At 32.4% G+C, this 15449-nt stretch overlaps 1 protein-coding gene across 1 annotated transcript in view; it reads right to left on the bottom strand.

Annotated features, from left to right (window-relative positions):
• Nucleotides 1-15449, bottom strand: part of LOC115886366 — a 47493-nt gene that overhangs the window by 25585 nt on the left and 6459 nt on the right. Inside the window, exon 2 of the mRNA XM_030905467.1 lies at nt 386-520. Coding sequence (XP_030761327.1) covers nt 386-520 — 135 coding nt within the window. The remainder of the gene's footprint in view (nt 1-385; nt 521-15449) is intronic.

Raw genomic sequence — 15449 nt, 5'->3', positions numbered from 1 at the left:
CCCGATCAGCCAGGGTACTATGTGCACAACTTCATTTGGCAGTTATCTTTTACCTTGACTGGTGCTCATAAGTAAATACAGGGCCATAAGAAAGGAGAAATATTTGAAAAGAAATCGGCGATAACTCGTAAACGGGCTAATCAAAAATATCTAAAGTTATTCTTTTGAATGTGGGTTTTAGTGGTCTTCAATAAACCTAAATAGAATTATTCTCTAAAATAATTAGGGAAGTCAATAATTGACCCCATTAAAATTTACATGGGATTTTCTATGTTCCGCTCGACGATGCAACACCCGGTATAACGGTAAACTCCCTGCCTTCTTTACACATTTATAAAGTCATTCGACATACGAGTAAAGTAAACTGATGGAAATATATGCTCACCTGACGGTCTAAACCTCGAAACATCGTCGTCACATCTTTCTCGGTTGTATAACAAAAGCTTGCACGTTCTCCATGGTCCAAAGTAGCCTCTGTCATCACCCGCACCATAGCCACCTGCAACTAAAGGAAAAACAACTACATTATATCATATATTTTAAATAAAAATGTGAAATTCACTTCGTTATATTTATTCCAAATAGAGTCACAAACATAAAAATAAAATCGCATATATTCTTCAACTTTGCCTCCATTTTACCGACCACGTATCCCTTCTAGTTTCCCAAATCTCGATGCTGAGGCTCGAATTTGGGACACCCTGTACAGTTAACTATTCTTTGTTTAAAGTCAATTTACTAAAAGATAATTTCCAAGTGGTATTTTTAAGTAAAGAGTCAATCGCAAGGTGTATGATGCACCTTTGATGAAACATACTAGATACGTTCATTCAATTGAATAATTAGATTAAGAATGACTCAAAGTAAAAACCTTTCGTTAAATATTCTGTTTTGAGAAAGATATCATTAAAAAAATATATTATTTTGCCACGATTGATTCATTTCAAACTATATAGTCACTGTTCTTTTGCAATAAAAAAGGACTGTCACCATGGCAACGGAATCAGTGAAACGGAAAAAAATCAGTGAAATTCTTCTTACTATAGTATTTCTTCTATAAGCAGTTATACACATTTAATATTTTTAGTATTTTCGTAGGACCCCTTTCTTTTTATTAATTTCTTGAAAAGTGACGTTTAAATTTGACATCTTAAACTAAACAGAAACCATTGCCTGGAAACTTATATGGTGAAATTTTGATAAAATAATTTAGTACACACTAAAAACACGGTATGTCGCTAATGGTAGGAAAAATAATTTTTAAAGGTTACTAGTTTATTTGGTTGCCTGTGATATGCATATACAGGGTGTTTCTTAATTAATCTAAAAAATAAAAAATGGTTAGAAAACGAATTAAGGCGGGCTCTTAATAAGTATATTTATTTTTTTCTCGACAACCGTTTGATGAACAAGAAAAACTCAAAAGATCAATTTTGTTGAAAAAGGATGGCCAGTCAAGAAAAAAATACATTTTCTTTAAAAAAGCAGTGGTGTACCATTTATGTTAAGCGAAAAAATCGATTTTTTTAAATTTTTAACACCCTGTAGATCAGAAAGGATGGTTATATAAAAATTGTTTTAAGAACACATGAGGAATCACACCATAATTTTTTTAGACTAATTCGAAAACACCCTGTATATTGTCAACTTGACGACGACTGCTGATAAATCAAAAAATACCTTTTCAGTGAAAAAAGCCTGATTTTCGCAGGAAAAATTTTGATTTTTATTGAATTTGGGCCTGCGTTTGCAAATACTCGTTTGTTTTTTAATTTTCTATCTATCTAAATTTTAAATATCATAGTCAGAAATAGTTTTACTATTTATTAACTGTAAAAATGGTAACTGGTGTTTTCTTGTTGTGTGCAAAAATGTACGTGTTTCCAAAAGACGATAAGGTATGTATCTTAGATAAAAGAAAAATATAATATGGTATGTATTCGTTGTTTGATTTTTTTTTCGTTCGCGTTAAAATCTATAAATCTCGGTAAGGAATGTTTTTGCCTGGATATTTTATCAAAATTATCATAAAATATGACAAAATTCAAGCAAGTTGCAAAATGTGATAGCTGTTGACTCTATGCGATCAACATGACGGCTGTGTGAACTAGGTAGGGATAATTTCTGATTTTTGCCGTTGAAATGCTGCGGTCGGAATTTTTTCAGTTGAAATCAACTGAAATGCACTAAGCCTATATTAAACGGAGTATACAGAGGTCTACACAGTCAGACTGTGATAAAGAATTGAGCCTCTGTGATTTAATATTTGAATTTCAAATTCAATTTATTTTTATTTCTCATTTACCCAATTTTCTTTTAATTTATCTGACAGAGATAAAAACGTTATAACCTCCGCGTTACAACGTTCCAATCGGCATACTCTGCCTAACAAGAAAAATGAATCAAAGTGTCACGTTTCATGACGGGATATTAAGTTTATTCGGGAACTTTCACGATCTCTCTATATGTATCGGAAGCAGCCAGAGGTATTAAATTCGCAACAACAACCAATACTCCCGTGGGAGAAATATTTTGCAATTTTAGCAGGTTTTTTTTCCGGCGGTAGTGAAAAATTTTCGTCAAAAGCACGAAGGCAGGGAAAATATATTTATACTGTAGCCTGAACAAAATTCTGGATTATTCGCCACTGAAAGAGAAATCTACAAAATAAAAAAAATATTTTTAAAATATCTAAATACCACTCACTATTCAAGAACACTTCGGTTTTTAGTAGATAGGTCTATTAGAAACTGTAGAAGTTGCTGTTCTGAGAATTTTTTCAAGAAACGAACTAGCCACAAAAATATAAACCTTATTTACAATCCATTCATACTGCAGTTAGGTTAGGCTGACGGTGATTTTTTAATATAAGCTTGGTGCACACATTTCAGTTGATTTCAAAAAATTCCGACCGCAGCGCTATATACGGCAGAAATCAAAAATTTTCGCCATGTATTTCACGCCGGCACGGTTACAGTTCATGTTGATCGCTTTAAAATAATATTGAAATCGTGGCTTTGTCGTAATATTTAAGTAATTCAGTTTTTTTCTAGTGCTGTTATTGAAACTATATAAAACACTCAAGTACGAGGTTTGTGTGATGTAACGTTGTTTCGAGTAGTAAAAAATGTTAACGTGTAAAGGAGAGTGTAATTAAAGTGAGTAAACAAAGGGCCCGTTACATAATCAAAAAATTGGCGCCGGGAGGCACGTATAGCCGGCCATACTAAAATATGTTAATAAAAAGTTGGTAGGCAGTTCTTTTAGTTTCAAAGTAAAGGAATTTTTCCATTTTTTTTATCTCAAAAATTGCGACTGATTTTGATGTTATTACAAATTTTGTTGCAAATATTATTACTAATCTTAAATTGAAAACCGCGTTTCGCTAGCTACTGTAATTTTGGAGTTACGATTTTTTAAAATTTTTAACCCTCTCCCATACCCCCTTACCAACCCACCACCCCCACCAAAAACTGCTGGATAGATTCTCGGGTGCCACAGTATTTTTGTGCCAAATTTGGTTAAAATCGGTTTAGCAGTTTTTGAGTTATCGTGTTACAGACAGACGGACACATGAGGAATCACACCATAATTTTTTTAGACTAATTCGAAAACACCCTGTATATTGTCAACTTGACGATGACTGCTGATAAATCCATAGATAAAAGAAAATAATCTTCTATTAAGATAGATATGAAACTTAATAGTAAAATTTTGGGTCAAAACGCCCCTCCGTGTTCTTAGTAGAGACTACGTTTAACCCAGCGCCTTCGCCTTTTCTGCTGTAAATATTTTTATGTTTATATTTGATTTCAAAGGATTTAGTTTTAAAGTTATATATATATATATATATATATATATATATATATATATATATATATATATATATATATATATATATATATATATATATATATATATATATATATATATATATATATATATATATATATATATATATATATATATATATATATATATATATATATATATATATATATATATATATATATATATTAGTATATCAGAGTAACTTTAATAAAACATAAGAATATATATATTTTACAGTTTATTAAATATAAATTTTGTTGCAAATATTATTACTAATCTTAAATTGAAAACGATTTTTTAAAATGTTTAACCCCCTCCCATACCCCCTTAACAACCCACCACCCTCACCAAAAACTAATGGCTAGATTCTCGGGTGCCACAGTATTTTTGTGCCAAATTTGGTTAAAATCGGTTTAGCAGTTTTTGAGTTATCGTGTTACAGACAGACGGACACATGAGGAATCACACCATAATTTTTTTAGACTAATTCGAAAACACCCTGTATATTGTCAACTTGACGATGACTGCTGATAAATCCATAGATAAAAGAAAATAATCTTCTATTAAGATAGATATGAAACTTAATAGTAAAATTTTGGGTCAAAACGCCCCTCCGTGTTCTTAGTAGAGACTACGTTTAACCCAGCGCCTTCGCCTTTTCTGCTGTAAATATTTTTTATGTTTATATTTGATTTCAAAGGATTTAGTTTTAAAGTTATAGTATATATGTATATATATATATATATATATATATATATATATATATATATATATATATATATATATATATATTAGTATATCAGAGTAACTTTAATAAAACATAAGAATATATATATTTTACAGTTTATTAAATATAAATTTTGTTGCAAATATTATTACTAATCTTAAATTGAAAACGATTTTTTAAAATGTTTAACCCCCTCCCATACCCCTTAACAACCCACCACCCTCACCAAAAACTAATGGCTAGATTCTCAGGTGCCACAGTATTTTTGTGCCAAATTTGGTTAAAATCGGTTTAGCAGTTTTGAGCTATCGTGTTACAGACAGACGGACACATGAGGAATCACACCATAATTTTTTAGACTAATTCGAAAACACCCTGTATATTGTCAACTTGACGATGACTGCTGATAAATCCATAGATAAAAAGAAAATAATCTTCTATTAAGATAGATATGAAACTTAATAGTAAAATTTTGGGTCAAAACGCCCCTCCGTGTTCTTAGTAGAGACTACGTTTAACCCAGCGCCTTCGCCTTTTCTGCTGTAAATATTTTTTTATGTTTATATTTGATTTCAAAGGATTTAGTTTTAAAGTTATATATATATATATATATATATATATATATATATATATATATATATATATATATATATATTAGTATATCAGAGTAACTTTAATAAAACATAAGAATATATATATTTTACAGTTTATTAAATATAAATTTTGTTGCAAATATTATTACTAATATTAAATTGAAAACGATTTTTTAAAATGTTTAACCCCCTCCCATACCCCCTTAACAACCCACCACCCTCACCAAAAACTAATGGCTAGATTCTCGGGTGCCACAGTATTTTTGTGCCAAATTTGGTTAAAATCGGTTTAGCAGTTTTTGAGTTATCGTGTTACAGACAGACGGACACATGAGGAATCACACCATAATTTTTTTAGACTAATTCGAAAACACCCTGTATATTGTCAACTTGACGATGACTGCTGATAAATCCATAGATAAAAGAAAATAATCTTCTATTAAGATAGATATGAAACTTAATAGTAAAATTTTGGGTCAAAACGCCCCTCCGTGTTCTTAGTAGAGACTACGTTTAACCCAGCGCCTTCAGACAGACGGAAAATATTTTCATGGTGTCTGTCTGTCCGTCTGTCTGTAACACGATAACTCAAAAACCGCTAAACCGATTTTAACCAAATTTGGCACAAAAACACTGTGGCACCCGAGAATCTAGCCATTAGTTGTTGGTGGGGGTGGGGGGTTGTTAAGGGGGTTAAAAATTTTGAAAAAATCGTAACTCCAAAATTGCAGTAGCTAGCGAAACGCAGTTTTCAATTTAAGATTAGGAATAATATTTGCAACAAAATTTGTAATAACATCAAAATCAGTCGTAATTTTTGAGATAAAAAAAAATTGGAAAAATTTCTTCACTTTGAAACTAAAAGAACTGCCTACCAACTTTTTTTTAATAAATTTTAGTATGGGCGGCTCCTATTTTAGTATACGTGCCTCACGGCGCCAATTTTTTATTTTTATTTTTAGAATTTTCACAAATTATACTTTCTAACACTTTTGGAATAATTATATAGGAATTTTTTCGTATACTCGCTATTTAAACCCGTGTATTTTTATATGTTACTGTATATGTCCGAAATTCGGTAAAACCTAGGATAAGCGCGCTAAACCTAGGATTTACCAAAAGCATTAACTAATTCGGTTAGCCTGGTTATTTGGAGGGTGTTAATTGCATTGGTTGGCCTTGTTATTTGGGGGTGTTAATGCATTGGTTAGGTGGTTATTTGGTGGGATTGGTTGGTTTTTACTGCCACTTGCTTTTGGTAAATCCTAGGTTTTACCGCATTTCGGACATTTTTTTCTAGAATTTTTCCGATATATTAAGTTTAAATTTTTAGTTAAATTTTTTAATATGTAAACATAAGTTTTTTAGGTTTAATTTTGGTTTAAATTTCTTAGTTTCATGGACCACTTAGTTTTCTGCTTACCAACGAATGATATGAAATAGGAAGATATTTCATTAGGAGTGTGGCTGACTGAATTGAATATGATATTTTCTTAGTTTTTATAATAGGACACTTAATCACAATAAATTAAGATAGAGACATTAAAATGCGATACAAAAAATATATTAAATTAACTATTAAATAGGTATAAATATAGACTATAAAGTAATTCCAGTACCGTTAACGATAAATATTCAAGATTCAAGACACTTTAATACGGTGTGTTCGGCGTCTAGATCAACTATTTACGAGTACCAGTTTATAAATTCACAAACAAGTACGAATAAATATAGACAAGCAAGCGAACACACACTCCTTTCACTTGAAAGAGCAGAGAGTCTCAAAGATAACCAGCTTTGCTCTTTAAACACGCATGTGACTCAAGTGTATAATACAGGGTGATTCTAAATAATATTTTTTAGGAAAAATGTACTGTTGGATTCTTTCAGTGACTGTAATATATTTGTCATTCATGGTTTTATCTCAAAAATGAAATACTTAAGAGTCCATTTCTCTAGTCGGAAAAAGTAGAAAAATAAGCGTTCGGCATTTAACGTTTTATGTAAAACTGGCTAGGTATTTTTACACAAATGAAGAACGAAATTAAAGATAAAGGATTATACTATATCCGTATTGTAGCACATTTTTAGACAACTTCTTTTATTTTTAAGATTTTGATGGTCAAACATCAACAAAATTTTTCCACAAAGCGTTCCAACGTTGATACTTTTTGCACCGTCACGAAACTATTCGAAGTCCGCGCATGCTAAGAAAGTGCAAGGAAACCGATTCGAGTACGATTTCGAAACGATCCCGAAATGCTGGTTGGAACAAACCTATTAAAAACTATGCTTCTGTGTTTTCTTTTACTTAGTAGAAAATACTTAAAAATACGTGGCATATATTCGCTTGTTGCTTAACCTTGTTATTAACAATGTTATTTCAACAAGTTATTTATTATCACTCGGTGTTGAATTGATTTATTAATTTTACTTCTACGCTACGATGATTGTATTAAATAATATTATATAAATTTATAGTTGAATTCATGATTAAAAATGTACTTACTAATTGGGATGTGAACTCATTTGTATTTTTTATGTCGTATAGAGATGTCAACTTATTTAACCTTTATGTGTAATAGTAACAAACATATTTTCTATCGTTCATCAACTCTATTATTTACTACCTGAGCTATGCCACAAGTTTAGTGCATTAGAAAAATGGCGACAAGAGGAATTAATAAATGTTAAGTAATTACGAGGTCGACCTTTGACTAGTGAATAACTGCGTTAGTAATTAGATATTAATTATGTAATTTACTTAATTATTTTCGGTTTTCAATACCTACTACATCATTATACAGTTCGTTGAAATATTAACAACCACTACAAAACTTGTTTTTAATTTTCTAATTTGGATAAGTTCTTTAGAATTGTTTATATCTATACAGGGTGGTCCGAACTGTATTCCGCAAACTTCGGCAGCATATTTTTCCGATAAAAATAAGTAAAAAAGTTCGTATAAATGTATGTCCTAAAATGCTTAGTTTTGGAGATACAGGGTGTAGAAGTTTCATTTTTATTTCGATTTTTTCCAAATCATTTAAGAAGTAAGATCTATATTTGGATGAAAATTGGTGTCTGGGAGTTTTTTGACATGAGACATTTGATTTTGATGTTAAACCATTCCTACTTGTAGAGGGCGCCACCTACATTTTTTAACTGGTTTGGAGAGTAATAACTTTTCGTCCGTACCTGTATAAAACTACAGGGTAAAAAAATATACATTTACGACCTCTTTTACGTAAAATAGGTCTCTTGGTAAAAATCACTACGAGCAGGGGCGGATACAGGAATTTATTTTAGGGGCGGCCGAAATAAAAAGTAATGTAGAATATGCTTTTTAGCGTGCCATTTTTAATCCAAAAGCCTAATATTTAATCCAATTTATAGATTTTAGAGGGGGGATAGGCCCCATGGTCCCCCCTCTGTATTCGCCACTGGCCACGAGTAATGGTTCTCAAGATACCATGTCAATACCTGTCATCATTGATATATATATACAGGGTAGGTCACTGAAAACTTACAATGGCTATAATTTTTAAACCAAAAAAGATATCAAAAAAATAAAAAATACCGTTTCTATAATATCGAAGGGGAAATCATATGACGTATTTTTTGAACCACCCCGACCTACCCCTTAGGAGGCACCTCTACTCACTTGAAAATCTTAAATGGCAACACCCTACTTGTAGCGTCTTTTTGGAAAGCTCATGAAAAATGCTATATGATGATCATAAAGTATTTAGGGTGAAATTGAAAAACTACCCTTCCACGAACAATTAGGTGGACATTAATGAAAAAGGTGATTTTTTCAGCATAAGTTACAAATTGGGACCCAGCTAAATGACGCAAATGAAGTATTTTTGAAACCACCCCAACCCACCCCTAGGTGGCACCCCCTCACTTCTAACCTCAAGATTCTTCTCTCACTTTTTGGAAAGTCTCTCTCGGAATATTTCGACATGCTTCAGTTCTCCTCTGCCGCAATTCTTGCAACGAACCTGGTTTTGACTTGTAGACTATGGATTTAGTGTAACCCCACAAGGAAAAGTCTAAAGGAGTGAGATCAGGTGACCTTGGCGGCCACTCGATTAGACCCCTTCTGCCAATCAATTGCCTTGGATAATATTTATCCAACCACCGCCTTGTGACAATAGAATAATGCCAAGGGGCTCCATCTTGCTGAAAGTGTATGAGGTCTTTATTTCTTTATTAAGAGTTATAATAAGTTTCTTTGTACCAGCTTTTTTTTTCTCGCAATGGTTCATGGATACAGAAATAATTCATTCTATTGATTTTGACACGTTTTGACATTTTTGTTTCATTTTTAGGCTCTATTTTTTTCGTTCCTTTTTATTACAGTCGTTCAGCATTTTTTATACGCTTTCCAAAAAGGTGTCACAAGTGGGGTATCGCTATCTTGAGGTTAAAAGTGAGGGGGTGGCACCTAAGGGTGGGTCGGGGTAGTTTGAAAAAAGCTCATTTAGCTGGGTCCCAATTTGTAACTTATGCTGAAAAAATCACTTTTCTCATTAATGTCCACCTAATTTTTCGTGTAAGGGGTAGTTTTTCAATTTCACCCTAAAAACTTTATGATCATCGTTTAGCATTTTTCATGGGCTTTCCAAAAAGGCGCCACAAGTGGGGTGTTGCCATTTAAGATTTTCAAGTGAGTAGTGGTGCCGCCTTAGGGGTAGGTCGGGGTGGTTCAAAAAATACGTCATATGTATTCCCCCTCGATATTATAGAAACGGCATTTTTTATTTTTTTGATATCTTTTTTGGTTTAAAAATTATAGCCTTTGTAAGTTTTCAGTGGCCCACCCTGTATATTAAACACGTTGACTAAATAGTTATTAGACTTAAATCATAAATATGAAATGTTTTTATGCCAAAAGTTCAACAGAAACTGTTTTATCACAATTTTATCGCAGAAAAATTTATAATTATTTGGAAAAAATCGAAATAAAAATGAAACTTCTATACCCTGTATATCCGAAACTAAGCATTTTAGGACATATATTTATACGAACTTTTTTACTTATTTTTATCGGAGAAATATGCTGCCGAAGTTTCTGGAATACATATAGGACCATCCTGTATACATTTGATATCCAAGCAAACGTATTTTAAAGAGTCTCTTTTAGCAATATTCATAGAATAAAGAGATATTTTATAACTATAGTAGGGGCTAAAATTAATGCCAGTCAGTTATCATTCATAAAAGTAAATGTAAAAAAGTTATAATATATTGTTTTCAGGATATTTACTGCTTTTTTATATGAAAATAGACTGTTTTTCCTGGCTACTTCCCATTGTACATTTAAATTTATTATCACTTAGGGGATGAAAAACTTTAGAAATTTCACCGAAAACAATCTTCCTACAACGTGAGCTTTCGACTTTTATATTTAATCAGCTTATTTTCTCATGGTTTGGCGTTTAGTGAGATTCAGTGTCGTTACAACTACAGTTCATTCACAACCTCTTTAATTAGAACAGCTAATTGTAACGACCTATTCCTATTAGAGAATCATTCTGATTATCATTTTAATAGCCATGCTCTTTGATGAGAGAGAGTTAGGGCTCAGGAGAGTGCTAAAGGCCAGACAGTCTGCTTTGCCTGGAAAAGGCATTAGGAACTTTCACACTCCTTCACTTAAATTTGACGCATTTGATTACACGGAAATGATAGATTGGAGCACTACAAAAATATCGCCACCACCTCTTCTCCGTGGGATAAGCGATGAAGAAATCAAAAGCTTCATACAATCGGGTGAGACCCCGGATTGGGATATAAGAGAATTCCTATGTCACACGCAAGATGTGGAGTGTTGCGTGAAGCTAGTTACCAAAGCTGCTCTTAAGGTATGCGGGCCGCAAACAAGGGATGGATACATTAGGGGAACACTCAAATCGAGAGAAACAATTAACGAACAACAAACAACAAACAAACAACGCTTTATTGTACAAAAAGCCAAAACGGCTTCAACGACAAAGCACTCACAAAATAAACAAAAGCACAAAAAAAATACAAACAACAAAAAATACACAATACAAATAATACAATTCAAAAAAGTCATTAAAATAACAAAAAAAAATATACATGGACAATTGCAGAACAGTACGCAGTAAATAGATATAATTTTAGAGTTATAAAATATTAAATACTTGACCAGTGTGTGAGATGATCAAAATTTTAAAATTCAAAATTGTTCATAATTAAACATCAACAAAAAAGTCGTTTACCGTATATAGGGCTCTCTCCAGTTAGTATGATTTTAGAGCTTTGCGAAATGCGGGAAAGGATGAAAGCGACTTGATATTCAAAGGCAGATGATTGTACATTTTTTTGGCATTGTACAGTATTGAACCTTTAACTAGTTCTGAGCTCGGGGTTGGCAGATAAAGATCGTGCTCCGCATTCCTAAGTGGATAGTTATGAGATGGCCTTTCGGGAATAGCAGATATAAACACCAGAAACAAAATAAGGCCAAGTACTGAACCCTGAGGAACACCACATTCTATAGGTTTACAAGAAGACATAGACGTATCAATCCTCACAAGCTGCCTTCTGTTGCCAAGATATGACTTAAGCCATTCGAGCAGCACTCCCCTGAAACCATAGTATTGCAATTTGTTAATTAAGATATTATGATTTACACAATCGAAAGCCTTAGAGAAATCACAGAAAATTGTAGCTGTAGACTGATGAATATTCAGGCTAGAGTATACATTATTAAAAAGGTCGAACATAGCATCATTTGTGCAACTGTTACTTAGAAATCCAAATTGATGGGTAGTAAGTATTTTATATTTAAGGAGAAAAGATAGAAACCTTTTTTTAACCAATCTTTCAATGATCTTAGATAATGTGGGCACGAGTGCAATTGGGCGATAGTTCGAAGGTTCATCTTTATCTCCTCCTTTATACAGAGGAATAATTATTGCTGTCTTAAGGCAGTTTGGAAAAACTCCTTTTTGGAATGACTCGTTAATTAAAGTAGTAAGATGGTTTAATGAGCATTCAGGAAGTTCAGAGAACATTATGAGCGTAAGCCCATCAGTCTCAGATGCGGATTTGTTTTTAATACTATTAATTGTATTACGGAGCTCATCTAATGCTACGGGCGTGAAGAAGAAACTGTGTAAATTCTCATTTGCTTTAGGGAGATATGAAAGTAAATCATGGGAAGGAGTTATGGTGTTTACTAAATTTTTAGCCACATTAAGAAAGTAAGTGTTTAAATCTTCAGGTGAATTAAAGACTGTGCCAAACGAAGAAGTCTTATTCCTTAAGTCATTTACAATAGCCCAAGTCTCCTAGCAACATTACCGGCTTTGTCTAGCTTCGCATTATAATAAATGTCCTTGGCAGCTTTTATAGTCTTACGATAAACCTTTTTATAAAGTTTCACGTAATTATGAAAGAAGACGCTGTCCGTGAATTTCTTAAGGTGAGATAATGAGCGCATGTTCCTTGCAGATATACGCAAGCCTGTAGTAGACCAGGGTATACCTTGTTTAATTTTGATAGGCCTAAGAGGAAACGCCTTGTACGCCAGATTAGACAAGGTATCCATAAATCTATATAGAAAATTCGGAATCGACGTCAGCCCAGAGGACAATCCACTCAGTTGTTAGACATAGGTGGTGAAAATTTTCTAAATTTTGTAGCCACCTCCTTGTGGTGAGTTGTGGGTTGTTTAGAAAATAATTTAAAATTAATTAGATTATTTTCTAAGCAAGCAAAGAGCTGTACATTTGCATGTGTAAACTTACGGAAAAAAAGTAAAAATTTACATTTTTTGCAAATATTTAGACGCTTTGGGCGATCTGGAAGGTATGGTTTAAAAGAGGCAATATTTTTTCTGCAGGCAACTCAATACTATTACTAACGTTTAACCACCATAGCGCTAAAAAATACAAACCTCAAGTTAAGAAAAAAAATGCCAAAAAAATTTGCTCGGCGGTTTGTGCGATCGGAAGATGTTATCCGAATTTTATAACTCTTTTTAATTATGCTTGTATACACCTAAGGCAACTTTTACGCGGTACAGCAAGCCGAAATTTCATTTTTGACATTTTTCGATCCACCCTATTGTAGATGCACCACCACTGCATTGCTCTTTTATTTTCAAAGCTAACTTTGGAAACAAAGTTAGTTAAGTAGATTTAATCTCTTCTGTACTCTTTTTCCCTTTTGTCCATTACATTTCGACAGTGACTCTCTTTCAGTCGCATTGATTTAAAATTTACAGCAGTTAAAACTAAGTTTAAAACTGTGCCAATACAGGTAGAAGAAACTTACATTTGCAGCACAGACTGTTTAAATTTTTATTCGATGGTTATTCAATTATTTCTCTTTCATTTTTTGTTGGGTAGTGTTGGTAATAATTTCCAGGACCATCTGTATTACAACAGACATTAACGTCAACGCTCGGCTCGGACAAAGTCGTTAAATCTATAGTTTTTCTGTAGCTTATCAATATTTAAATTTTTTGGATTTTTACGTTAATGGCTATTGAGTACCCGCAATATCCAACCTAAGTGAGCATAAATACAATATTTACTGGTTATTACTATTAAAGGTCTGTTTTACATCTTTGACCGTAACAAATGAGATAATGGACTTTACTCTATCGTTGACTCACCCTGTACATTACATCGATTTTTATATGTAATACCTACACATCCGCGATTTGACCGCTAAAGTCAAACTCCATGTTCATTAGGTAATAATTCGAAATAATTACCAAGCCCTTCATTAACCGGTATTAACTATTCATAAAGACTTCTCTGCTATCTATCATTTTACAGCCGTGTTATTTATAAAACATATATAATCCGGTACACATCACACATCCGACAAATAAATTGATTGATGTCTCTCTATGGTTATTTTGGGACATTTTAAAATTCATTTAGCCGATGCCCAAAATTATTTGCAGAGTTAAATTATTCGTTTGACGTCACACCAAAAATATTTACTGTAGGGTGACTGCGATTTAATAATGTTTAAAAACGCTTTATACGTATGTTTGTAAAATGTTTTTATTTATACTACCAAAATATACAGTTTTGTTAATACCCAAATAATAAAGTAAATGCAAAACACGCTTCTATCTACGTCACAGGGTACGAGCGAATTTAGGTCTTGGCATTGCTGCCAGATTGTAATCAAAATATTAAATAAGAAGTATTTTATATACAATGCTTTTTGTGACACAGTTTCTCGACCAAAACGTTGAATTTCGATGCTTTTTGCCAAATATTTTTTCGTCGTCAAAGTCAACCAGTAACCAGATTTAATTATGGGGTGAGTTTCCTACGATGTTCTCTATGGGTATCTCGGAAACTACTGGAGATAGAGAGTCGGTTAAATGGGGAAAGAATTGCAGTTTTGTGGGGTCATAAATATGCGCCTTTCAGATTTTTGAAAAAGTTCATGGCTTACTAGATATTTCGAAAAAAACAAATCTCGGCTATTTTAAAAATTGTCCCTAATTCCATTATAATCTATTTTAGACAAAAAAAATTTCAGATAAAATTTTTAGATAATCTCATCCTTAATGAGACTGTGTTCTTCGTTTTTTTCTAAAGCCTGTCATTTTTGACATATAACACAAACTTATGTTTTTTAAATGGAAACCATAGTTGGCCATGACTTCATAAAAAGCGCCATTTTTCAAGTTTTTCAGCGATATAAGCTATAATATGTTTTTTTCGAAAAATTACTGAGTTATAGTCAATTCTTATAATTTGTAAACAATTTCACTTAGTTAGCCATGGAAACAAGTTTAATCGCCGTTGCTCTCAGAAATGTGAAAAACAAACTTTGTAAATTAAAAAAAAAAAAACTTTGTAAATTAAAATTAACAAAAATTGTAAATATGAATTTTTCAAGTTAAGAAGAGCATGTAGATACTCATGCATCAATAGAGTGGTTCCAACATGACTTTCATTATACTTACCCCCCCCATAATGAAAGAAATGTTAAAAATTATTTATATCATAATAATGCAGGGATAGGAAGAGGTGGACCAATTGCATGAGCCTCCTCGATCACCTGATCTATCCATTTTAGATTTTTTTATGCGGTATAGTTAACAATAAGTTTTACAAAAAAAAAACTTATGAATTAAGAGAGACACTCGTTGTGGCGGTACGAGAGAAAGGTAATTAAGTCGACAGGTCCTTCTGTGAGACTAGGTAGTAATTCACTTTTAAAAGATGCAACTCAAAACTAAGAATTGGCTATAAATAAATTTAGCTTTTCTAACATATGTCTTA

This window comes from Sitophilus oryzae, unplaced genomic scaffold (genome assembly GCF_002938485.1).
Source record: "Sitophilus oryzae breed Bouriz unplaced genomic scaffold, Soryzae_2.0 scaffold_484_pilon_pilon, whole genome shotgun sequence".
Classification (NCBI taxonomy): domain Eukaryota; kingdom Metazoa; phylum Arthropoda; class Insecta; order Coleoptera; family Curculionidae; genus Sitophilus; species Sitophilus oryzae.
Note: the sequence above shows the minus strand (reverse complement) of the source record. Positions and strands in the feature narration are given on the sequence as shown.